The sequence below is a fragment of the Euleptes europaea genome, chromosome 2 (genome assembly GCF_029931775.1).
Source record: "Euleptes europaea isolate rEulEur1 chromosome 2, rEulEur1.hap1, whole genome shotgun sequence".
NCBI lineage: Eukaryota > Metazoa > Chordata > Lepidosauria > Squamata > Sphaerodactylidae > Euleptes > Euleptes europaea.
The window spans coordinates 99,854,068-99,879,436 of NC_079313.1; the positions used below are offsets into that span (position 1 = coordinate 99,854,068).

General features: G+C 44.4%; 2 protein-coding genes and 1 non-coding gene across 3 annotated transcripts in view; 1 reads left to right on the plus strand and 2 right to left on the minus strand.

Moving 5' to 3' along the window:
- Positions 1-4,143: 4,143 nt before the first annotated feature.
- NRAS (NRAS proto-oncogene, GTPase) lies at positions 4,144-10,824 on the minus strand. The gene is made up of 4 exons (XM_056867650.1): positions 10,699-10,824; positions 5,819-5,997; positions 5,340-5,499; positions 4,144-4,270 (listed from the first exon to the last, which is right to left on the minus strand). The coding sequence occupies exons 1-4, from the start codon at positions 10,807-10,809 to the stop codon at positions 4,151-4,153; spliced, it is 570 nt and encodes a 189-aa protein (XP_056723628.1). The 5' UTR covers positions 10,810-10,824; the 3' UTR covers positions 4,144-4,150.
- A 448-nt stretch (positions 10,825-11,272) lies between these two features.
- TRNAT-GGU (transfer RNA threonine (anticodon GGU)) lies at positions 11,273-11,344 on the plus strand. Its single transcript has one exon. It is a non-coding gene; the product is annotated as a tRNA-Thr (tRNA).
- A 6,102-nt stretch (positions 11,345-17,446) lies between these two features.
- The window catches only part of CSDE1 (cold shock domain containing E1), a 36,385-nt gene continuing 28,462 nt past the window's right edge, over positions 17,447-25,369 (minus strand). Inside the window, exons 21-22 of the mRNA XM_056845616.1 lie at positions 21,782-21,914; positions 17,447-18,720 (exon numbers count right to left, since the gene is read on the minus strand). Coding sequence (XP_056701594.1) covers positions 18,673-18,720; positions 21,782-21,914 — 181 coding nt within the window. The 3' untranslated portion in view covers positions 17,447-18,672. The remainder of the gene's footprint in view (positions 18,721-21,781; positions 21,915-25,369) is intronic.

Sequence of the window (25,369 nt, forward strand, 5' to 3'; positions counted from 1 at the left end):
TTTCCCTAAGGCCATGGTGCCCACTGATGCCTTTTCTGGTGCCCGGCAGCAGGCAGGGCTATGTGGAGCTTTGCCCGGCAGGGCTTCTGAGTGGCCACAGGAGATCTGACTGGCTGCTCAGGTTTTTTAAAACTTGCTTCAGCAGCAGCTGCCCTTACAGCACAAGGATCTTCACTGTATCACTGAAGGTAAGTTGTGTGTATGCAAGAAAATATGTTTAAGGAAGAAGTTCATATTAAAAGACAGAGCAGTTAAAGCAGAGCTTCTGCCTGAAATATTGAAGACTTACTATTAGAGCTATGTAGCCTCGCTCCCTGACATTTTGTGGTTGACTCTGCCTTCTGTGGCACCCATGCTGGGGCTGTGCCCACCACCCCATGTCAGAATGCCAAAGGTGCCCAGAGGCTTGAAAAGGTTGGGGACACCTGTCCTAAGCGACTTCAATATGGGACATCTACAGAATTTTTCAGGGCTGCCTTTGGCATCCAGAACTAGTCCCAAAGACTGTGCTTTAGTATGTTATAGTGCAAGGGTCCTGAGAGAGTACATGGGTTACTGATGGATTGTTTCTTAAGTACAAAAGAGGCATCCTTTGGCTATTATGCTCAAGCACATATTGGCCTGCCAGGACAGCCATTCTAGCACCCTCCACACCCAACTAAATGCCACGATTCTAGAAGCAAAAATATATATATATCAACAAGATTTCTCCTCCTGTGTTCTCCAGACTCCACAAGGCCCAGCATGGATATGCAAATCCATAGTCAAGCCTTCTGAGATCATGTTTACTATGCTGCAGCACATAGGGGCTTTGAAGACTTGGTTTCATCTGTACAACAGTTATGCAGAGGAAAAGAAGCATCTTCTGTTTAAGACAAACCCTAGATGTCACACCGGCTAATATTTTAATGTGGGCTTCTCAAATGTGTTAGCACTTGCTAACATGCAGAAACCACAGCCAAATATGAGATTTAATCTTCAGGCTCCTGAAGTCACCGCCTTTGAAAACAGCAAGTGCAAGCTAGGGGAGAAGATGTCCTATGCCTGCAGGTGTCTTTTAAATCCGGCGTTTTAATGTGGTGCCACCAGAATTCCCCAGCAGAACTCCTGTGCCTTGAATAGCTGCATGGGAGCCTGAACGTTATCACACCTTTCCTCATTAAGGCATCTGCTGGATTAGCCTGCCATGTTGCTGTTCTAGACACAACAGCCCTGACCCAGGGAGGTGTGGGGAGCAATGAAACACTACTGTCCTTTCTCACGCAGGCTGGGAAAAATTCATGAGCAGGAGCTTTAGCCAATTCATGCAATTTAGCTGCTCAGAAACAGCCACCTCTCAATAAAAACCCCAAACCCTGTGCGGGGCCTTAAGCCTGAATTGTAATGGTTTAAGGCATAATTATAATGGTTTAAGCCACATGTAAGGCATGTACATAAACTGCCATAAAACTACATTTTTTCACATAATGCAGTTTGGAAGCGGACGTTCAGGCACAGATTTGTTAGAAATGATGTATCACTGCCACATTAGACACCAGCAAAGCTATTTTTAGAAAACACTTGTCCAACATCATTCGAGGTTTATGATTACACAGTTGCTTGCTCCTACGTCTTCACTCTTATGCAGTAAAATGACCATGTAACAGAATCAGCAGGGAAAGGTTTACTATCTGGAACTTGTTTCCACTGCAGTACAACCCCAGACTTTGTGCATATCTATTGGAGCCACCCGAAACAACTTGCATGCAGGAAACAGCCATCACAGGTTCATGCTCCACAGAGCTGTCATGGTACCTCTCATCATCACAATACAGTATTTTTCAACACCCTACTTTAAGTTCAGCGATGAGAGAGTGGCGTCCAGACATGAGAAATTCACATTCTCAAATCTTACATATTTCAGACAAATAGGGGTTATCTATTCAGTCTGCAGTGCAGGAAGAAAAGGCTACAGTTCTTGCACAGTTCTTGGCCTGCTGGCACACAGGCTAGTAAAGCATCCAGCTCCTAGTTTTGAATGTGCAACAAACAGCAAGTTAACTTCTTGCTCCAAGCAACATTAAGGGGACCAGTGACCATTAAATCCATTTTATTCCCTGCTCTGCCCAAGCTCTTTTGAGTTACTGCACAGCAGTGACCTAGAAATGGCTCTCAAAAGCATATTAACATTAACCAAATGTTCCCCAGATACATTAACAAGTGAGGTATTAGAGAGGCCATTCTGGACAAAGTGTCAACTAATGAGGAAAAACCTAATTAAAACTAGAAGTGCACACACAGCTAGGGCACCTCACTCCTCGATACATGGTCCACATGATTGGCACTGAAGTAGGTCCAAGCTGTAGTAGCATCCACAGCTGTTAGTTGCCCTTGGTGGGAAGCACCAATGGCTTCAAACACAGTAGAAAAGCTAATTGGAATGTAGTTAACACCAGAGAAGGGCAGCCAGCTCTGCTAGACACTCCCACTGGTTCTTTCAGATCAAAGTGCCTTTGTTAATGGTGCAGAGAAGTCCTACAGCATGACTTATGACTGGGTAGATAGAGGCCATAGTGCATACAGAAAGAGTCCACCTTTCACCCTCCACTAGTCCAGTTAAAAAGACCTCAGTGCCGCTGGGAAGAGGACCTCGGCCGAGCCCCTAGAGAGAGACTGTTAATCACAGCAGATAGATGACCACTTGCCTCTGGGTAAGCAGCTTCTATGTTCGGGATGGTCCAGCCAAAAACCAACACTGCAACCTGTCAAGGTAAGATCCAGCTCTGACCTGCCTTTCCAAATAGGCACTTGGTTAGCAAAGATCTCTCACTATTTTTTTAATTACATAAAAGCAAAAGACTGAAGAGGCCAGACTAGGTGCAATAAGTAGATGTGGTGTAGAAACATTTATGTAACTCAACGTTGAGCAAGTTGCAAGTACTTCCCTCTTTGAAAATGGTGCATAGGAAGGAGAAGAGTTACATGCAGCATTGCCAACAATACCATGTTAAGTAATGGCTTTTCAGAACACAGCCTGATAAGTCTCTCTGGAAGGAAAGAAAACCGGAGAGAAAGATTATTTTTCATAGTATTTTGTCTCTACTATTTCACACATAACCAGTTGCTCCAGTTGAACCTACCCGAGAAAAAGAGAGGGGGAAAATCCCACAATCTTAACAGAGGAGCCTTTCTTTTCTTGCTCAGCTGAGCAAAGAGGTAGATGGTCAGAGACATTCTCTTCAGGTGATAACAGAAACATTTAACCCTGGGCAACGGGCACCAGGATACTGGCTGAATGTCATCACAGAATGCAACATAGTGGAATGAAAAGTTCAACCTCCAGAGCTGTGTTTTTGCCAGACAGCTGAAATAAATAGACATATGTTAGTTTTCCTTCTTATGCAATGCTGAGTACTTCATTACCCCACCTTTTTCCTCAATGGAGACCCAATTCAGTATCAACTCCCAGTGCCATAGAATCTGAACAGACTATAGGGCTCACTGTGGATCAATCAGCCAGGAAACAGGGAATTCTAGGAGCCCAACAAGCTGAAGGCATTTTATAATATCCCTATAAGCCTAGGCTAGCCCAATCACGCCAGATCTTGGAACATAAGCAAGGTGTGCCTTGGTTAATACTTGGATGGGACACCACCAAGGAAGTCTAGGGTTGCTATGCAGAGGCAGGCAATGGCAAACCACCTCTGTTTGTCTCTTGCCTTGAAAGCCCTGTGGGATCACCATAGGAAAAGGCTAGAGAGCTGGTATCCATTTCACAGTGTTCAGTTAAGTTATGAAACAACATGCATCACCCACTATGGCAGAGGTCCTCATAAACTGTTGCCAAGCTCTTTCAAGTATTTACCTCTGACTTTGCAGGTGAATTCCCACAATAACAAGGCACTCTCCCCATGCAGACAATCTACTGAAACCCCCCACCTTCCTTTTCTGTACTGCAGCATCCTACCACTCTTATCTTGGCCAGATTCAGCATTTGCTCCAGACTGTCTAGAGCTTCCAGACCACTCACGGCTTCTTATACCTATTTTGCAAGACTCATTCTCTCAGGAACTAAGAACCAGCCCTCAGAGAATGCTGCCTTCAAAAAAGAGATTTTAAAAGGCACTGGCCAAACAAAGGTTAGCAATGAAATGAGTCCTGTCCCACCTGATCACATCACAAGGCACGATAGCCCCATGCAGCCTTGACTCCCATCTTCGCTGCTGCTCAACCTTTTCATCCGATACTGGCGAATTTCCCTAACCAGCGTGTAAAAGGCATCTTCTACACCCTAGATAAGGAGGATACTGAGGTCAGAGGAATGCTCTCTTGGATTCTTCACACATCCTTCTTATCTAATATTATGAAGTGCTTTACTTTCCCCCACCACATAGAAAAATGATTAATGAGAAATAGAGACATGGGGGTTGGACTTGATGGCCCTGGTGGTCCCTTCCAACTCTGATTCTGTGATTCTAAGTATCCTCATTGCAGTGGAAAAGACAACCCAGCAGCTGTGAGGCAAAGCCTTGCAACTCAGGCTTTTGCCCAGTTGGCAAAATTGCCATCACGCTCCATAACAAAGTAAAAAAGGGCTTAAACTATTTTCTTCAATAGCGTATTACCTCGCTTCCAAATCCAACCACTGCCGTTTGCAACTAACACAACTGTGAACTCAGGAGTAGGCACTGATAAATCCCTCTAGCAGTACCGTAGACTTTCCCAAGCAAACAAGCAAGAGATTTCAGCATTACCTAGAGGAATCCCCAAGAAGAAAAATATTTCCTTTCACCCTCCTTAAAAAGAGGAAATTTTCCTGCCCCCCCCCCCCAGTTTCCACACACAAGGAAGTGTTTGAGCAATTTTCTGGTGCTGGCATGGAACCCTGGCAGTGTGAGAGAAGAGTGCAGGTGCAAGCCTTTGCCCTGTGGCTATTGAATTTAAACACAGGACTGGGAAATTCTCCTGAACTGCCTCAAGAGAGGCACATAAATCCCATAGGCACACAAAGCCCAAGTGGAGATTGCCAAGTAGGAAGCCTTCACAAGCCTACTTGGGGCTCAGTGCAGGGTGAGGGAGCTTCAGGAGAGGAAACGGCTGATTTAGCAATCCATATTGCAGGGGAACAAGCAACACTGGAAGCCCACAGTCCCTCCTCACGTTGCAAGAAATCTGCTTGATCTTGCTTGATAGCATGTGAGCTTGCCGAAAGTAATTTAAGCAATAGTCCACAGGTCTTATCAGCAGGTTCCAACAACTGTCCACATGGTGATGACTTTTTGATCAATTTGTCAATGTTCTTGAGTTATGCCAGCAGTTCCCCTGAGAAAGTGCAGAACAGTAGTACAGAGATCTTTTACCTGTCTTGTTTTGGCAGATGTCTCAATGAAGGGAATTCCGTAGCTCTTGGCTATTTCTTGAGCTTGTTTGGTATCTACCGTCCGTGTTGGTAAGTCGCATTTGTTTCCCACTAATACCATTGGTACATCTTCTGAATCTTTCACTCTCTTAATCTGCTCTCTGGAGGAAGAGATCATTGAGAGTAAAAAAAAAAAAAAATTCCTTCATGCTTCAATCTGGCATGGTACTATACAAACCCGACATGCAGAGTACAAAGTTTCAACAAGTAAGTCCCTCTCCAATCCTTGCCTTGGTATCTACTACTACAGCATTCTTCCTACTTCTATAGCTCCCTTCTGCAGATTTTGATTGTGTGTTTACACATAAATTAATCTTGAATAAAACAATCTAAAAGTCTGAGGGCCATGGCAAATGGTACGTGGCACTTATACGTGACTGTGTCTTTCCCACTATGTTGTCTCCTCTGAGCAGAGATTACCTGTAAAGATTGATGTCTGCAAATGATTTGCTGTTGTTAATTGCAAAAACACAAAGAAAGCCTTCACCAGTTCTCATATACTGGTCCCTCATGGCACTATATTCTTCCTGCCCAGCTGTGTCCAGGATGTCCAGCAAAAAGGTCTCCCCATCGATAACTACCTGCTTCCGATAGGAGTCCTATAGGAAACACAAGGGTAATTTCAAAACTAAGCAGAATCCCGCTCACAAAACATTTCACTGACACCCTGAGTGTATGCACTATTTCAAGAACTGGCAGCATCTCAAATCCATATTGTATTTTCTAGTGTTCTCTGAACAATGAATATTTCCTGGCAGCAGATCCCACATACTTTCCTACAGCCTGCCCAGATATCAGTCCATCAACTGGAAGAACTGCGTAACATCTTGCCAAACAAGGAAGGAGATTCAGTACAAATCATCCACTGTAGGAACAAATAAGGCTTGCACTGCAAGTATTTGGGGGTTGGCAATGTGTCATAGAATCATAGAGTTGGAAGGGACCACCAGGGCCATCAAGTCCAACACCCTGCACAATGCAGGAAATTCACAACTACCTCCCCCCTCCACACCCCTAGTGACCAGAAGATGGCCAAGATGCCCTCCCTCTCATCATCTGCCTAAGGTCACAGAATCAGCATTGCTGACAGATGGCCATCTAGCCTCTTCTTGAAAACCTCCAGGGAAGGAGAGCTTACCACCTCCCTAGGAAGCCTGTTCCACTGAGGAACCGCTCTGTTAGAAAATTCTTCCTAATGTCTTGATGGAAACTCTTTTGATTTAATTTCAACCCGTTGGTTCTGGTCCGACCTTCTTGAGCAACAGAAAACAACTCGGCACCCTCCTCTATATGACAGCCCTTCAAGTACTTGAACATGGTTATCAAATCCCCTCTCAGTCTTCTCCTCTTCAGGCTAAACATACCCAGCTCCTTCAACCTTTCCTCATAGGACTTGGTCACCATCTTTGTTGCCCTTCTCTGGACACGTTCCAGCTTGTCTACATCTTTCTTAAATTGTGGTGCCCAAAACTGAACACAGTACTCTAGTTGAGGTCTAACCAGAGCGGAGTAAAGCGTGATCTGGTACTATACTTCTGTTGATGCAGCCCAAGACTGCATTTGCTTTTTTAGTTACAGCATCACACTGCTGACTCATGTTCAGTGTTTTGTCTACTAAGACCCCAAGATCCTTTTCACACACACTACTGCTCAAACAAATCTCACCCATCCTATAATTATGCATTTGATTTTTCCTACCTAAATGCAGAACTTTACATTTGTCTTTGTTGAAGTGCATTTTATTAGTTCTAGCCCACTTCTCCTGCCTGTCAAGATCATCCTGCATCTTGGCTCTGTCTTCTACCGTATTTGCTACCCCTCCCAATTTAGTATCATCTGCAAATTTAATAAGCATCCCCTCTATTCCTTCATCCAAATCATTTATAAAGATGTTGAACAACACAGGGCCCAGCACAGATCCCTGAAGAACTCGTCACTTCTCTCCAAGTGGACGAGGAACCACTAACTAGCACTCTTTGGGTACGATCTGTCAACCAGTTGCAGATCCATCTAACAATAATAGGATCTAAACCACATTTTCCCAATTTGTCAACTAGAATACTATGTGGAACCTTATCAAAAGCCTTACTGAAATCTAGATAAACTATGTCTACAGCATTCCCCTGATCCAGCAAGGTAGTAACTTTCTCAAAAAAGGAGATAAGATTAGTCTGACATGACTTATTCTTGAGAAACCCATGCTGGCTCTTAGTGATCAGATCCATCCTTTCTAAATGCTCAAGGACGGACTGTTTGATGATTTGTTCGAACACTTTTCCTGGTATAGAAGTCAAGCTGATGGGTCGGTAGTTACCTGGATCCTCCTTTTTCACCTTCTTGAAGATGGGGACAACATTTGCCTGCCTCCAATCTTCTGGCACCTCACCTGTTTGCCAAGACTTTTCAAAAATAATGGACAGAGGTTCCGAAATTACATCTGCAAGTTCTTTGAGTACCCTTGGGTGCAATTCATCTGGCCCAGAGGATTTTGTTTCATTTAAAGAAGCCAGATGTTTGTGCACTACCCCAATGCCAATTCTAGGCTACAAATCCCTTCCCTCATCACATGTTCTGTCCTAATCTGTTCTATGAAGCACAACAGACAGGTAGGCTGATACATAATGCAAGAAGCATATGATTCTGGGTAATCATAAATGTACTGGAACAGATATATAGCTCTTGCAACAAAACTTTCACTCTAAGTACCTTTTCCTAGTTCCTTTGGTTACAGAAAAAAGTTTGAAAACAGAAGTGTTTGATACGATTTCAAAAACTAAAAGTAGAATTAAAGTAAAGTATCAAGTGTTCCAGCTTTGCAAGCTCCATATCCCTCATCCATTTTTCCTACAGCATCCTCTGCCCTAGGCCTCCCCCCTCCAAAGAAGTTTTCAATCCAAGCATTATAAAAATACATCAACAAACATATTTGTCTGCCAGGTGTGAAACCTTAACACATACACGACCCTGCCTTCATTCTAGATTTGCTACTTAGCTACCCTTAATGATGCTACATGCTAGCATTTCAGAGAAGTGGAAGCCATACAATCAAGATCAGAGGTTGCTTTAACAGCAGACAGCAACCAGGGCAACACTAAGGACAAATTCCATCAGCGGATCAAGGGGTAAAGCTGTTCCTGGACAACATTGCTTCATGGTGTAGGTGTACACTGCTGCTACATGTGTGAATGAATGGTCCCAGGGCTGCAGAAAACCACCACCCTGGCACACTGTGAAGTCAGTCTAATCTGAACCAGCTTCCTGCACCAGCTAATTACTCAAATGCAGAGAGGTCTTCAACCTATGTAGAACATTAAACCTGATCTGGAATAGCCCAGGCTAGCCCGACCTCATTAGATCCCGGAAGCTAAGCAGGGTCAGTTCTGGTCAGTATTTGGATGGGAGACCACCAAGGAATACCATGGTTGCTATGCAGAGGAAGGCAATGGCAAACCACCTCTGAATGTCTCTTGCTTTGAAAACCCTACAAGGTCACCACAAGCTGGATGCAACTTGATGGCCAAAAAAGAAAAGAAAAAGAAAAGAAAGGACAAGAAAAGGAAAGGGAAAGAGAAAGGGTAAAAAAAGAACAGTAAAACCAGCAATCCTCAATGCTATCTGCAGCAGTATAACCCTCAAATGCTTCGCCACATACCGTATATACCCATGTATAAGCCGACCCGCGTATAAGCCGAGGTGCCTAATTTCTCCCCAAAAATGGGGAAAAATTAGGCACCCGCGTATAAGCCGAGGGTCGGCTTATAACCCCTCCCCCCCCGCAGGCTTACCTGACAGGGCTCCCGGCGAAGGCGGTGGTGGTGGCGGCGGGCCCCCCACAGGAGGCTTCCAGGGCGGGGGGAGGCAGGAGCGCCCGGCTGCCGGCTTCCCCTGGCCCTTCCAGGGCGGGGGGAGGCAGGAGCGCCCGGCTGCCGGCTTCCCCTGGCCCTTCCAGGGCGGGGGGAGGCAGGAGCGCCCGGCTGCCGGCTTCCCCTGGCCCTTCCAGGGCGGGGGGAGGCAGGAGCGCCCGGCTGCCGGCTTCCCCTGGCCCTTCCAGGGCGGGGGGAGGCAGGAGCGCCCGGCTGCCGGCTTCCCCTGGCCCTTCCAGGGCGGGGGGAGGCAGGAGCGCCCAGCTGCTGGCTTTCCCTGGCCCTTCCAGGGCGGGGGGAGGCAGGCGCGCTCGGCTGCTGGCTTCCCTGGCCCTTCAAGGGCGGGGGGAGGCAGGAGCGCCCGGCAGCCGGCTTCCCCTGGCCCTTCAAGGGCGGGGGGAGGCAGGAGCGCCCGGCTGCCGGCTTCCCCTGGCCCTTCCAGGGCGGGGGGAGGCAGGAGCGCCCGGCTGCCGGCTTCCCCTGGCCCTTCCAGGGCGGGGGGAGGCAGGAGCGCCCGGCTGCCGGCTTCCCCTGGCCCTCCCAGGGCGGGGGGAGGCAGGAGCGCCCGGCTGCCGGCTTCCCCTGGCCCTTCCAGGGCGGGGGGAGGCAGGAGCGCCCGGCTGCTGGCTTCCCCTGGCCCTTCCAGGGCGGAGGGAGCCAGGCGCGCCCGGCAGCCGGCTTCCCCTGGCCCTTCCAGGGCGGGGGGAGGCAGGAGCGCCCGGCAGCCGGCTTCCCCTGGCCCTTCCAGGGCGGGGGGAGGCAGGAGCGCCCGGCAGCCGGCTTCCCCTGGCCCTTCCAGGGCGGGGGGAGGCAGGAGCGCCCGGCTGCCGGCTTCCCCTGGCCCTTCCAGGGCGGGGGGAGGCAGGAGCGCCCGGCAGCCGGCTTCCCCTGGCCCTTCCAGGGCGGGGGGAGGCAGGTGCGCCTGGCGGCGGCGGCCGCAGGAGGCCCTCACAGGGCGCTCCTGGCCGGGGGAAGCCGCATGGGCCCGGCAGCGATGGCGGCGGCGGTAAGTTGCCCCCTCCCTCCTCCCCTCCCCTACCGTATTGACCCGGTATAAGCCGAGGCCGGCTTTTTCAGCCCTTTTTTTGGGGCTGAAAAACTCTGCTTATACGCGAGTATATACGGTAAATGTATAAGCTACCCCACTGTTTTCTTACTCCTTTTAACAAATGCATAAGGCTCAAGCCATTGTGGCATTGGAAAAATCAGGTAAAAGGTTAAAACTCTCTGAAGAAGATCCTTCTGATGCTACAAAGATCCATGGATTTGCCAGTTTTTGGACCACTTCTCTAACCTTTATTTGTGAAATCTAGAACTACAGCAACTTCATAACATGCTCTATCTAGCTGACAGCAGCAAAACAAACACAAAAGAAATGCTTCACACACACACATACTCAATGCGTCACTGAGGAGGAAAGTGTCTGCAGGTGCTCACCTCAATGGTTGGATCATATTCATCCACAAAGTGATTTTGGATAAGCTGGATGGTCAGGGCACTTTTTCCAACGCCACCAGCTCCCACCACCACCAGCTTGTACTCGGTCATTGCCCTCCTCAGGGACCTGATGGAAACACAGATTGGCAGAAGCAAGAGCTACAAAACTACCTTAAACACACAAAAAGCTTCAAACCATGACTAGAGAAAAAACATCATTGCTAACAACAATACATAAAAGCCCTGTTCACATGTTACAGTGAACACATGCACAGACTGCCTGTATGTGTGTACATCTGTTAGTAAGAAAGAGCCAATATGAGTTCATTTTACAAATGAAACCAGGGACCATAATCGTGCACAAACACAATTTGTATCATATGTTCAGCTGTACATACACTGAGAGTAACAGAGAATTACTCAACACTTACATAGGGAACAACAGTGCACAGAGATTGTATACATTCACTGAAAGTTGTGAACAGGGCTCCATCTGTGACATCAGGAGGGAAAGAAAACATCTCAATAACCTCATCATAGGCTAAATAGAAAGCTACATATTAAGTAAAGGGGAGGGGCTGTGGCTCAGTGGTAGAGCATCTGCTTGGTATGCAGAGGGTCCCAGGTTCAATCCCTGGTATCTCCAGTTCAAGGGACTAGGCAAGAAGGTGATGCGAAAGACCTCTGCCTGAGACCCTGGAGAGCCGCTGCCAGTCAGAGTAGACAGTACTGACTTTGATGGACCAAGAGGCTAATTCTGTATAAATCAGCTTCAGTGGCTCAGTGGTAGAGCATCTGCTTGGCATGCACAAGGTCCCAAGTTCAATCCTCGGTATCTCCAGTTAAAGGGACTAGGCAAGTAGGTGACATGAAAGACCTCTGCCTGAGACCCTGGAGAGCCGCTGCCAGTCTGAGTAGACAGTACTTATTTTATTCCCAGGTTCAATCCCCAGCATCTCCAGTTCAAGGGACTAGGCAAGTAGGTGATGTGAAAGACCCCTGCTTGAGACCCTGGAGAGCTGCTGCCGGTCTGAGTAGACAAAACTGACTTTGATGGACCTAGGGTCTGGTTCAGAATAAGGCAGGTCAACCAGCAGATTCATGGACGGTCAAGAATCTGGGCTCTGTTCTCTCCAGTAGCTGCTCAACAATGCAGAGTATGTTTTGACTTGAGGAGACTCAGGTTCAAATCCCTGCCATTAAACTTACCAGGTGGTCTTGGCAAGTCACTTCCCGGCGCCTAAATGAGTTCATAGGAATGGTGTGAGAATAATATGAAACAGTCTCACTTAAACTAACTGCAACTCTTATAAAGATAATAGACATTGTAGCTCAGCATTAATATAACATTTGCCTTCAAAATACTGATGCTACAAGAAGAACTGGTTGGGCAAGTCTGGCGAGAACCCAGTACTTATCTACTGTGCAGCTTTACTGTGTGTGTAAAGTGCCGTCAAGTTGCAGCCGACTTATGGCGACCCCTTATGGGGTTATCAAGGCAAGAGACTAACAGAGGTGGTTTGCCAGTGCCTTCCTCTGTATAGCAACCCTGGACTTCCTTGGTGGTCTCCCATCCAAATACTAACCAGGGCCGACCTTGCTTAGCTTCTGAGATCTGACGAGATCAGGCTAGCCTAGGCCACCCAGGTCAGGGCGCAGCTTTACCAGGAAAAGTAAAAAAAAAAAAAAAAAAAAGGCATTTTTAAACGACCTCACAACCAAGGCAGATTCAAAAGATTCAAGGCAGACAACAAAAATAGGCAAACAACAAGCAAGATAACGGCCTGGACAAGTGATACAAGTTTTTATAACGAGGGAGCACGCCTACAGGGGATCAAAGGCACGTACCTGGGCACCGGCACCACAGGAAGCCCTCACGCCGCCAACCTGAAAGGAAGAGATCTCCTGCGGGTTGGTAGGAAGCAGCTGCCCCAGGGCCGCGGGGAGCACCCCGTAGGGAAACGGAGGCTGCCCGGAAGAGAGCGGGCGGGGCCGACCACCTCACGGCCGCGGCCCCAGTGACTCCATCGCCCATTGCTAGACGATGGCAAGACCGGAGGAGGAGGAGGAGGAGGAGGAGCGCCGCGACCCCAGCGCGCCACGAAAGGAGCACCGCGGCTGGACCCCAGCCCTCCCTGCTCTCCGCACCCCGCACGCTAACCAGGAAGGGTCTCTCACCTCCACGGCCGCCGCTCCCGAAAGCGGCCCTTCCGGCCCGCAGTGCTACTGACGTCAACTCCCGGCGCCGGAAGTGGCCGAGCGGCGGCTAGGCGGGTGGCGTTGTCGCAAGCCCGGGCTGGTGCAGTCTTCTGCTGTTGCGTGCTCTCCCCCGGCCCCGTAAAAAATCTCCCCAATCCTTGGTACTCAACTTTGTGATTTTTGCCTCGGGAGTGTAGGAGCAATAAGCGTTCCTGTCACTTATATTGTGCAGTGGGTAGCCGTGTTCGTCTGTCTGCGGTAGTAGAAAAGGGCAAGAGTCCAGTAGCACCTTAAAGACTGACAAAAATATTTTCTGGCAGGGTAGGAGCTTAAATGTTTATGGGAGATAATGTTAAATGCAGTAGTAGAAAAGGGCAAGAGTCCAGGAGCACCTTAAAGACTAACAAAATATTTTCTGTAATCAAGTTGTAGAAAAGGGCAAGAGTCCAGTAGCACCTTAAAGACTAACAAAATATTTTCTGGCAGGGTAGGAGCTTTCTGAAGAAGTGAGCTGCGGCTCACTTCTCAAAACAGTAGTAGAAAAGGGCAAGAGTCCAGTAGCCCCTTAAAGACTTAACAAAAATATTTTCTGGTAGGGTAGGAGCTTTCGTGAGCCACAGCTCACTTCTTTAGATACAGCTAGAATGTGTCACCAATGTCAGCCGTACTATCTCAGGTTCATACTCCTGCTCATCTTCTAATGTGATTTATGCCATCACATACCAGCAATGCCCTTCCACCCTCTACATTGGACAAACAGGTCAGTCTCTTAGACAAAGATTAAATGGACATAAAGATTAAATGGACATAAATCTGACATCAGAAACCCCAATATTCAAAAACCAGTGGGAGAACATTTCAACCTTCCAGGACGTTCTGTTGCAGATTTAAGAGTAGCAGTTCTCTTACAAAGGAATTTCAAAGGGAGATTGGAAAGAGAAACTGCTGAATTACAGTTGATATTCAAACTAAAGTCAATGCATTTACCTGGGCTGAATAAAGACCTTGCATTCATGGCTCATTACCAACGCTGATTTCTCCACACCCATCTCTCCCCTGGACATCACAGACTCTTCTGCATACCACACCTAATCCCATCACGCCTGCTATTCACATTTACATACTGTTAACATTTACATACTAATGCTTGTCTGGATTCACATTCTAGCTGTCTCTGAAGAAGTGAGCTGTGGCTCATGAAAGCTCATACCCTACCAGAAAATATTTTTGTTAGTCTTTAAGGTGCTACTGGACTCTTGCCCTTTTCTACTACTTATATTGTGGTAGACTTTACTTAACTATCTACACAGAAGGCCTCTTAGGAGATAGGTTTCATTGATTATACATCATTGGGTCCATCTTGCCCTCTACTGTCCACTCCCTTTGGATCGGCTGGCTCCAACTCTCTTTAAGATGCTTATTTTCGAGGATCTTGGGCATTTTCCCCTGAAGCCCCGCTGCTGAACTCGGTTTTTAAGATGGGAAATACTGGAGGATAGAAACAGTGAACTGTATGTAGGGTTGTCAGTCTTCAGATGGTGGCTGGAGATCTCCCGCTATTACAACTGACCTCCAGCTGACACAGATCAGTTCACCTGGAGAAAACAGCCACTTGGAGGACTATATGGTATTATACCCTATTGAACCCCCTCCCCTCTTCAAACCCTCCCCTCCTCAGGCTCTACACTCAAAATCGCCAGGTATTTCCCAACCTGGAGCTGCCCACCCTATCTGGATGTCAGGCACATCATTTACACTATGGAAACTTTACAGCTACTTTAGATGGATTGACTCTACAAATGAAGCCACAGTCCCAAGTTTGCAAGACTTGTGGAAGGCTATTAACAATAGGACATTTTGGAAGACACTGATTCATAGGATCGCCACGAGTTGGAAGCAACTTGACAGCACACAAACACAATCTGGAGACAACTTTATTAGCCCAGTAGGGCAATTAATAAGGCTGTCAACTTCCAGGTACTAGCTGGAGATCTCCTATTACAACTGAGAGAAATCAGTTCACTGGGAGGTCAAGTGTAGATGAGAGGGGAAGGCAATGGCAAATCACCCTGTAAACATAGTCTGCCTAGTAAACATGATGTGACATCACCCTTTGGGTCAGTAATAACCTGGCGCTTGCATAGGGGACTACCTTTACCTAGAGGACATTATGCTTATGCAATAGCCTTTCCACAAAGCTTTGCTGTTTAAATTGGGGTGCTTATTGAGTATAAATCCAATAGCCTGTAGGTAGGGCATTTTTGAGTAAAGTCTCATATTTTGCAATGGCCTTTGCTTTTAGTAAATACATTAATAGGATGAGAACTCTGCCCTAGTAAAAACAAAGGTAAGCCCAACCCAAGGATCTTTCACAATAGTCTTCCTAAGCTGTTCCCCTGCTGTTAGCTAGCAGAACAGAACTGTTTAATGGCTTCTTGAAACATTGTGTAAAGGTCTGAATGTAAATCAGCTGGGCTGGGAGACAGAAGCAGAGCTGCTGGCAGGGTGAGGTGAGTGCTGATTTTTGCCTATCCTAAAGCTGCTGGGGAGCCTTAACTGAGGTTCCTGTGAGAGGAGTGTTTGAGGGACAGTGGGTGCTTGTAGCCTAATTGGAGCCTGATTGTAGCTTTCTAAAGAGGGTTTTTTTTATTGGTGCTTGGTGGAGCGTGTACGTGAGAGGCGGGGGCTGTGAGCATTTAAATTGCAAATATTCCTCTTTGCCAGAGCTGAAGGGCAAGGGCACAAGGGCTCTTGCCCTGTGGCTCTTAGTCTGGGGACCCCATAGGGTTGGGAAAGAATCCTGTTAATGGGGCAGAGTAGATCTGTGTGCCCTCCAGGAGTACTAAGCAAGTTAAACATCGGTGTGAATTAGCAGCAGGGCAAGGAAGCCAGGGCACTAGGTCCTTTCAGTACAGGAAGGGCACAGGGTATATAGTGCAGGACACTTTCATTTCCAGGGTTAAAACACCAAAAATAAATAATTAAAATACCAGTTATGAAGTTAGAAAGCCAGCAGGGGTCTGGGTGCTCTCCAGTGTGCTGCATGGAGTGTCACATGTATGACTATCTGCCTGCTGAACAGAAGTCATGGGTGTGTGCTCGGTGCTGGGAGCTCCTGGCTCACAAGTAGCGAGTTCTCTTCCTTGAGACCAAGGTAGCTCAACTAGAGGAGCTGAGACAGGCAGTTCTTGTTATGTGACTTATGGTACTGTAACCTTATATTCCAAATAAGACAGATCATACATTGAAGCAAGTTAACATATACAAGAGAATCACTGACAATTTTTTTAAAAATTCCTCATATCAAATCAGGGCACACATAGCCATAACTAGAAAAGTTGGTTTTTATATGCTGACTTTTTCTACCTTTTAAGGAGAATCAAACTGGCTTACAATCACCTTCCCTTCCTCTCCCAACAGACACCTTGTGAGGTAGGTGGAGCTGAGAGAGTTCGGAGAGAACTGTGACTAGCCCAAGGTCACCCAGCTAGCTGCATGTGGAGGAGTGTGGAAACCAACCCAGTTCACCAGATTAGAGTCCACCGCTCATAACCACTATATAACTAAGACGTTATAGACTTATTTACTATTATTTAGTTTTTGCTATAGGTGAGGAATAAGTCCCCTGCTCTGTCACCTGTCCAGGGCTCTTTTCAAGAGCTGCCCTTCTGTACTGTTTACATCTTTCCAAGTAGGTTAACAAAGCTACAATCTAGAAAGTTATATACACATGCACATGGGACAACTCTACTTCCAACAAGCAGTTTTGAAAGTTTCTAATGCTACTTGAATGGTTGGGAAATGGTCTGCTTATTTAAATATGCAAGCGTTTTCAGAAAAGCCTTCAAAAATATTGTCTGGGTGTACAGAGAGGCCTGTATCCAACTCTGCCATTCCAAAGACTTAAGGGCATTTCTTTTTTGAAGATTTTTGCCGATTTCCTCCTCCCAGTGCAGATCCCCGTTTTACTCCCTATGCAACTTTGACGGTCTCCAGAGCACATTTCAGTGGGCAACACTGTGGCAAGTCATATAGGAACAAGTGCACTTGAGTCTCTGGAACTGGTTGGATACAGGCCAGTATTACTGTAGTCCAACTCTTTAAGGACCATCAACTAGCAGCTCTGATCAGACCCTCACATCTTACCTGTTCCCAATGACCCAACCAAATTTAAATGAAGGTTTGGTATAAACGCATAGTTACATTTTTTAAAAAGGAAATGATTCTAATTGCATCCCTTTAAATATTGCCTTTCTTTCCAAGGAGCACCACTGCTATTTTACTTCTTGGGTAGAGAACAGATTTTTCCTCAGCACTCACCCCCAACTTTGAACTTCACACCATTTAAGACATGTGCTCCCTTTACTGCTACTGATTACTTTATTAAATTTATTTGAGGCTGATTACCTTAAGAGTGTGGTGAATTCTAGCCCTGAGATCAGTGCCTGGAGAATAGAGTAGTTTCTGAGAATAATGAAATTGGCTAGCCCTATGAAGCTATTTTTTGACTAGGAATTGCTTAATAAAGACTTACAAAAAATCAAGGCAATTTTTCAAAATCAGTAAAACTTTATTCTATTTCCATTCTTTGCCATTAACAGAAAAATTGGAGAAAGCAATGTTTGTTTTACAAAGATAATGCATCTCCCAGAGAAGAAAAACCCTAAATTGAGAATAGAGGTAACATGGGGGAGAAAAAAAAAACACAGTACTGCCCTCTATTCAAAGAAAATAACTCCTGATCTTTTTGGTTAAAGTAATACTTAGACCAATCATTCAGTTTGCTTGCTTGATAAAGTGTGGCGGGGGGGGGGGGGAGAAAGGGCCTGGAGGGAGAAAAAAAAAAGCACACAGACATCAACTATTTCACCTTGATGAAAGTCTCAATACAGCTATGGAAAGCCTAAGTATTCTTTTACAGTACACTGGGTGCTGGCTGCAAAAAAAAAAAAAAGTATTCACTTCAGGCACAACTTTTTAATTCTTTTAATCAGTAAAATAAACTGGGTTTAGAAGCTGCAGTGTTCTAAGCAGCAGCAAATTTGTGCATTGTTTTAAATATTAAGTTACCACACTGATGGCACACCTCATCCTTATGAAATTCTGCACTATATATACTAATTGCAGATAACAAAAACTATGTCTACTCTGGAAGATACTTTCAGTGAGATCTAGAAGAAATTTGCTTGCTATATGGACTCAAGTTTAAATGAGACATAAAAAAACATTTTAACATTTGGCCATCAACTTAAGGAACTTGTTTGAGTGCTCATACAGGATTTTATATAAAGAGTTACTATATTCATCCTCATATGGTCCTCAAAACTGGAGAAGAATGAACAGGAAATTATCCTCCCCTATCTTGGAGAAGGTAAAGCAACTGAGACCTAAGGCATAAGACCTTGGCAGAAGTAAATTAAGGAAAAAACATAATATCTTTTCAGTGCAGAATTTCATAAGGTCTACCAGAGTAGAACTTTCAATAATGTTTACTTAAAGAGGCAAAGTAGAGTTGCAGTTACCAGTTGCGTTAAATGCACCATTCAAAAAGCTTCTAAAATGTGATACTATAAGGCGCCACCTTAGGTTCTCCAGGATGCAACTGTGCATATTTTAAAACTGTTTCATAAATTTATTTTTAAACATAACATGAGGAAGGTGTTAAAACTGGTGTAATAGCTCCTTCCTATTTGGAAGGGATGAATACAGGGATATTCAATACCCTTCACCAGACCCCACCACTTGCTCATATGTAGTTATTTGCTCTGTAACCAGTTAGTCGATAACACCAGCTTGACGAATCTTTCTCTCTGCAACAAATCCCTGTAAACAGGAAACAATTTTGTAAGTGTAAATTGGAACCAAAAATTACAAATAAGACTTCATAGTGGAGATATGGATGCAAAACCACAATATTATCTTGCTACGGAGTACATTTTATGAGAAACAAAAAAAGCTTTAGCAAATTTAACTATTTTGAACTTGAACACTCAACTGTATTGTTGAATGCTGCCACATGCAACCTGATCCCATTCCCTTCAAATACAGACTCCCCTGCTATCTGTATCCTACTCGTGGCTCCTTCCTTATTGTGCATAAACAGGACATTATCTCCCCTATTCTACAAAATCCCTTGCCTTTACCAATTTTTAGCAAAATTTTGGCAAGTCACTTTCCCCCTCCAAACTCCTAAAGCACACCATTCACTCCCATCATACCAATTGTATCTCCCAACTCCTTGATGTGGAGTAACAGTGCATCTTCCACCCACGTTTCACTGAAACTGCCCTCAATAAAAATCACATATTTCACTGCCAAATCTAAAGTCTCACCTGTGTGTTCACTTCCTTGAGCATCCTACTGCTCTTAAGACAGGCAGTTGACTATCATCTCTCTAATCCAATGGTACCCACTCAGCAGTTTGCAAAGAGCCACATTCACAGAAAAAAGCCACATTTATTTATTTCCTGGCATTAGGTCTGCAGCTCAGAATGGCTTGTGGCTTACCCGTTCCTACAATACTCACTGTTTGAAGATGGGAACCAGCCGCCAACCACAAACCCCACCAGGCAAGTATCTTGCCCACTTTCCTGAATATGAGGCAAATGCCACATTGGGGAACAGAGCTCAGACGAACCAGACGGGGCGTCCCAGCCACTGAGTAGCACTGCTAATCCAACATTTGGGGGGGGGGGCTTCTCAGCTAGGTTCCCCCATCAGAATCTGGTTCTTGACTGTTTTCTTTTCACTCACTCATAGGATTACATAAAATCACATGGTTTACAGTACCACGTGCTGACACCAAGCTATACCTATATTCCATGTCTCTCCCCACCTCATATCTTCACTTGCCTCTCCAATACATCCATTTTTGTCATACTGCAATCTCAAACTCACTAATCTTTTCTTTCAGTCTTTCCTCAATTGAATTAGTCTCTATATCAGTCAAGATCACCCAATATTTATCCTGTTAACTGGGGATGCTGTCTTGGCCTTCTCCTTTGCTCCCAGCATTCAAGCCTGCTGTCAAATTGTGCTGCTTCTCAATGCAGTTTCTAAAAACCCACCATTTCCTTCTGATAAAGCACTGCCCTAGTAATCAACTACTGTAATCTCCTGCCATCTGTCCTTCCTCTTTCATACCTTCTCCCATAAATCTATTTACATGACACCCCTCCATCAACCCCTTCAACTGGCTCCCCATTGCCTTCTGCACCCAGCACAGACTCCTTGCCCTTAAGGCTATGGATTTATTCTGACTTATCTTTCTGTTTTTGATTCTCATTTATATCCATTCCTATGACTTTACTCGTTACTCTATCATGTTCAGCTGCCTCAAGGTCTTTTTTTCTTAAACACAATTCTGCCTAACCTTTTACTGACCTCTATGTATGAAACTCCCTGCTTTGAACCCATACTGTGCAAACTGTCTTTCAAAACCCTTAACTTCTTAATCCCCATTTTGGTCTATAACTAGGTTTGTTTATGGGTATTGGTTTACATTAATCTCTTCCTATTTTTGTTTCACCTTTTTCCTTATGAGCTTTGCTATTATTGTATTTACTCAAAGATGACTTCTTTTACCTTTTTGGACTTCCTCAAAAGGGAGGTGGTCATCTTCTACTTGTGTACAGATCCAGTGATGTGAAAGGTGTTTCACTCCGCATGTGGGGAGAACTTTGGACAAAGTGTGCCAACTCATGAACTAGCAGAGAAATGTAGCAGCGAACATGATGCTGGGTCCACAAAGGGATTCACTGGCAAGTTTAAGAAACCACAGCTCCTTGCCTGGCACATGGTAAGAAGCAGTAGGAACCGTGGGGATTAATTTGCACTGCTAGGATCCATGTTTCTGTCTCAGAATAGTACTCCACTCCAGCTTTTGCGTCTTCCCGTGTTTCAGACCAGAGCTGCCTAGTAATTCAACTTTTTTCCCCAGGAGAAACTCAAAAAGCTGACTGGTTTACAGCAATTTAATGCATTAGCTATGGTTGTTATGAGCTTGTGGACATTTTAGACAGGGAAGTATAAGGCAAGTAGCTAATTTTAAACGGCCTACTGGATTGGAGATATAACATTGAGAAATGGGGGCAGAGACAGAGACCAGTGCATTCTTAAAGAGAGTTACACCCTTCTAAATTCATTTATTTTAATGGATTTAGAAGTGTTAATTTTAGTTACAATTGAATGGCAGGTAATCTTATCTGAGCCTTTAACTAGCAGATCAACCGGGGTTGTTTTTTTTTTAAGCCAGTCTCTTGCCTTTTTATATTTGAAACAGCACAATCCAATTCACCTTGTGAACAGTGAAAGGAATTATTTTCTTCTGTAGCCTATGTTATAGGGATTACTATATAATTAAAAGCTTCTTTTTTTTACAAGGGGGTCATTTTAAATTCAGTGCCATCCATGTTTACATGTAACCTCCTTTTTTTTTCTAGGGGGCCATCTTGCATTCAGCATTGTCTTTCTTTGGAGTAAATACAGTATACATTTTAGATTTCAAATCCCTAGTTTATAGCAAAGCCTATAAAAATCCCGTATAGAAGGTAATAGTGCTATACAAATAACTATGTCTTCCATCTTGCTTCCAGCTTATCTTTTGGCACATTTTATCTTTTAGAATCTATGCACATTCATGTCCAGTTCACAACTACACTTATCTTCAAGAAGGCAACTGCCTCTGGGGAAATACAAGTTTCTACAGTTCTTTGGGATCTTTCTCTCAGATCCCATTTCTGAAGGCCAGTTGGCTAACATTCACTAGAGTTCTCAGGAAGCAGCAGGCTTCTGATTAAGTGTGCCACAGAAGCTAAACTCAGTGTTTAATAAACATGTCACTCAAATGACATGCCACAAACTGGGCACAGCTCTTGTAACATACCTTTGAATTATCCGGTCCCCTTGGCTGACGAAGAACAGTTAGACGAGGAGCACTGGCATCATCCAAATTAATGCTCTTTAAACGATTAACAAGTCTATCAGGACGTGGAGCTGCTACAGCCTTAGCGCCTTCGCTGTTAACAAAAAATGATCAGATTATTGGGAGAACCAGTAAACACACATAACTCAAAATAACATTTAAATGTGAGATAACTACCTATGATAGAAAAAATCGTGGTGGCATTTTAACACGCTCCACCAGAACCCACATGAGTAAATTTGACTTTTAATGTACCAGAGCACAGGATATATTGAAATCCTACTACGATAAGGGTACTAAAAAGTCAAACAAGCACAGAATGAGTTATGTGCAGATTACAAAGTTACTATGTAGTTGAGAAAGTGGTATTTTAACTCTTAACATCTATCCTATTTACTTCAAAATACTGTTCATCCCCCATCACTGAGTTCAGTGACACCTGCTTCCTAGTAAGTACATCAGATTTCAGTTTAAATGCATTTCTGCTGGTAACTGTGCTGGTTTCACAAAAAGAAAAGGTGTAACAAGTGACTGCAACTATTAAAATGCTGCAAGCAAAGTTTTTAATAACAAGCTCTATAACTTCAAAGAGTAGAAAATACTTAATTCTAAATTTCTTTCCAAAATATAGTAAACACTTGCCATTCAGCAAGACTATTCAGACAATTTATTTTTCTTTTTTTGTATCGTGCATGAGGATGTAGAGTTCCAAAATGGGCTGGGGGGGGGGCAATCTTCCCACCCCAAGTATGCAAGGAAGTGCTGGCTTTAAAAAGAACTGAAGAGTTCCACATCTTCCCATAACATACAACAGGCTGTTCAAGGAAAGTAACCATGGGCAATGCTCAAAGAGAAGGAATCTAGCCGGTAAGGAAAGGCATAGTACATCAAACAGAATGCAAGCAATTTTCTGTGATATATTTAAATGTATATTCAAAATGAGTATTATGTTACTTGAAATTTTGCTGAAATCTCTGAGTTAGGAAAGAACTGGTATAGAATGGCTTAAATGGGCAAGCCTGCAACCAGCCCCCTTTTAGAATTTAGGGGAAGGTAACTGTTTAAAAAGTGACAGCTGAAAAACAGCAGCTTGGGATATGACAGCAGTACACTGGCTAAAACTCAGGACTACAGAGTGGTTTAATCTAGGGAATTAGAGAAAGCTTGTACTAGTGTTGGACGAGAGAAGTTAAGGATATGTTAGAGGTCCGAGACAGGATACAATTAATCTAAATGGTTGTGATGTATGTATGAAGCAGCATCAGGGTAGTCTGAATCAATGCACTCATTCAGAATACTACAACAATTTAGAATACTCAAAACAGTATCATTCTTAAACAATTAATAAACATTTCTGGTCAATAATAAAAGAGAAGGAAGGAAGATATGTCTTGAGAAAACCAAGAGCATACATGACTCCATTTCGTATGTCTGAAATGGTAGTAAAAAAAAGTAAAGCTAAAGGTCCCCTGTGCAAGCACCGGGTCATTCCTGACGTCGCATCCCGACGTTTCCTAGGCAGACTTTGTTTGCGGGGTGGTTTGCCAGTGCCTTCCCCAGTCATCTTCCCTTTACCCCCATCAAGCTGGGTACTCATTTTACCAAGCTCGGAAGGATGGAAGGCTGAGTCAACCTTGAGCCGGCTATCTGAAACCGACTTCCGTCAGGATCGAACTCAGGTCATAAGCAGAGCTTGGACTGCAGTACTGCAGCTTACCACTCTGCGCCATGGGGCTCCTCTGAAATGGTAGTAGTGAGAAGTAAAAGGATGCAAAATGATATATTGTTCAATGTGGTGAAAGATTCCTCCTGGTTTTTTTATAAAAGCATACAGTACAGCTAGGAAAAGTTGAGGGCAGCAGGAAAAGAGGAAGACCCAACAAGAGATGGATTGACTCAATAAAGGAAGCCACGGCCTCCAATTTGCAGGATCTGAGCAGGGCTGTCAAAGATAGGACATTTTGGAGAACTTTCATTCATAGGGTCGCCATGAGTCAGAAGCAACTTGACGGCACTTAACACACACACACACACACACACACACAGTACAGCTAAAAAATACAATGCAACCTATTCAGTGTTGAAAATGACTGAGAACGCTGCACTTGAAAAACCAGTACACTGAAATATGCTTCATTAGAATCAACTGAACTTTTTTCAAAGTAATTGTGCTTAGGTTGCCAGTATAAACATTTAAATTAAGTTATGGGAAAGTTGCAAAAATGTTTTTAAAAGGTTTAGGCACAAATGTCGGCAGAAAATGGGATGGAGTAGGAATACTATTATTGGTACAGCACAATCCTGACAAATGATCTGCTTTAAAGTCGAAAATACACTGTTTCACAAGACATAAGATTGTAGATTGGATTGAAAGATCCTTCAACCATTTAGAAATAGTTCCACTTGCTAAATGTGGATGTCACAATCTCCCTGTCCCTTGCCATACCACTAATTCCCTAACAGAGGGTACAAAATCCTGTAACTCAGGTGCAGGCAGTGTTTCTACTTGCAAAAACAGATCTTTGAATCCAAGCCAATATTTGCCAAGGCTGATGTTTGAATGAAGAATTAATTTACGCACAACATCCAAGCTACCTCCTTAAGCAGGCTATTGTCTTCAGCAATCCAAAATACTGGACCTACTCTTCATTTTCTACCACAACATTTGGAGAACACACACAAAAACCATTGCTATTCCACTTTTATATCACAGCAGTACGTACCAGTGTCAATTTCAGGTGTGGCACGCAGACAATTATTACAGTACTAAAGGTGATCTATATTAGTAATTTAAAGAATTCAATGCTTTCTTATGTCCTACATGTGTAATACTTAACTGGAACACACAGAAATTTCCATCTTAGTTCCAGAGAAAAAGCTACACTGTAAGAGTATACAAAGTGTCAGGGATGGCCAAGACTGCCATCCTCATCTTATTCCACTCTTTGGCAAACAGCATGTGAAATGTCTTGTTTTTGGCCAGCCATGTTTGCACAGCCCTCTGCCTACATGAACACAGCCCAAGGCACACTAACTTCCAACTCCTCCCCAGAACAAGATTCACTGAAAACATACAAAATTTGGCAGGCCAGATGTTGTTGCTGTATAGACTTCCACGTTTACACAGAACTCAAGTCATTCAATGTAACATGACACATTTTACTGCCCCTGTATAAACATATATTCAACCGTAATCTCATAATCACAGAACAAAGCTGCAACATATGCCATTTAATCCTAAATGTGCATGAAGTAGGTGAGGTTTATTTTTGAGTAAGCATACAAGGACTGGGCTGTAAATCAGATCTGCAGCAACCATTCTCTCGCAACAGAATCTTCCCTGCATTAGAAGTCACATTTGTATACCAACTAAGAGTGTGCAATGCGATACTGCTGAATGATAAGATGCCCAATATTTCGCGATCAACCACATTCAATATTGTGAAATGCACTCCCAATATTTCCCAATTCTGATATTTCACCCCCAATAAATATAAAAATATCTCTAATTGGGAAGGGGGCCTTTAAACCTTAAAGGGCCACTGTTTG

Excerpts from the sequence above, each read along its gene's own strand:
- NRAS (XM_056867650.1), bottom strand. The coding sequence starts at position 10,809 with ATGACCGAGTACAAGCTGGTGGTGGTGGGAGCTGGTGGCGTTGGAAAA. Across the intron at positions 5,500-5,818 it reads GCAGACATCAATCTTTACAG|AGAGCAGATTAAGAGAGTGA; the intron begins GTAATCTCTGCT and ends CTCTTCCTCCAG. Across the intron at positions 4,271-5,339 it reads CATCTGCCAAAACAAGACAG|GGTGTAGAAGATGCCTTTTA; the intron begins GTAAAAGATCTC and ends CTCCTTATCTAG.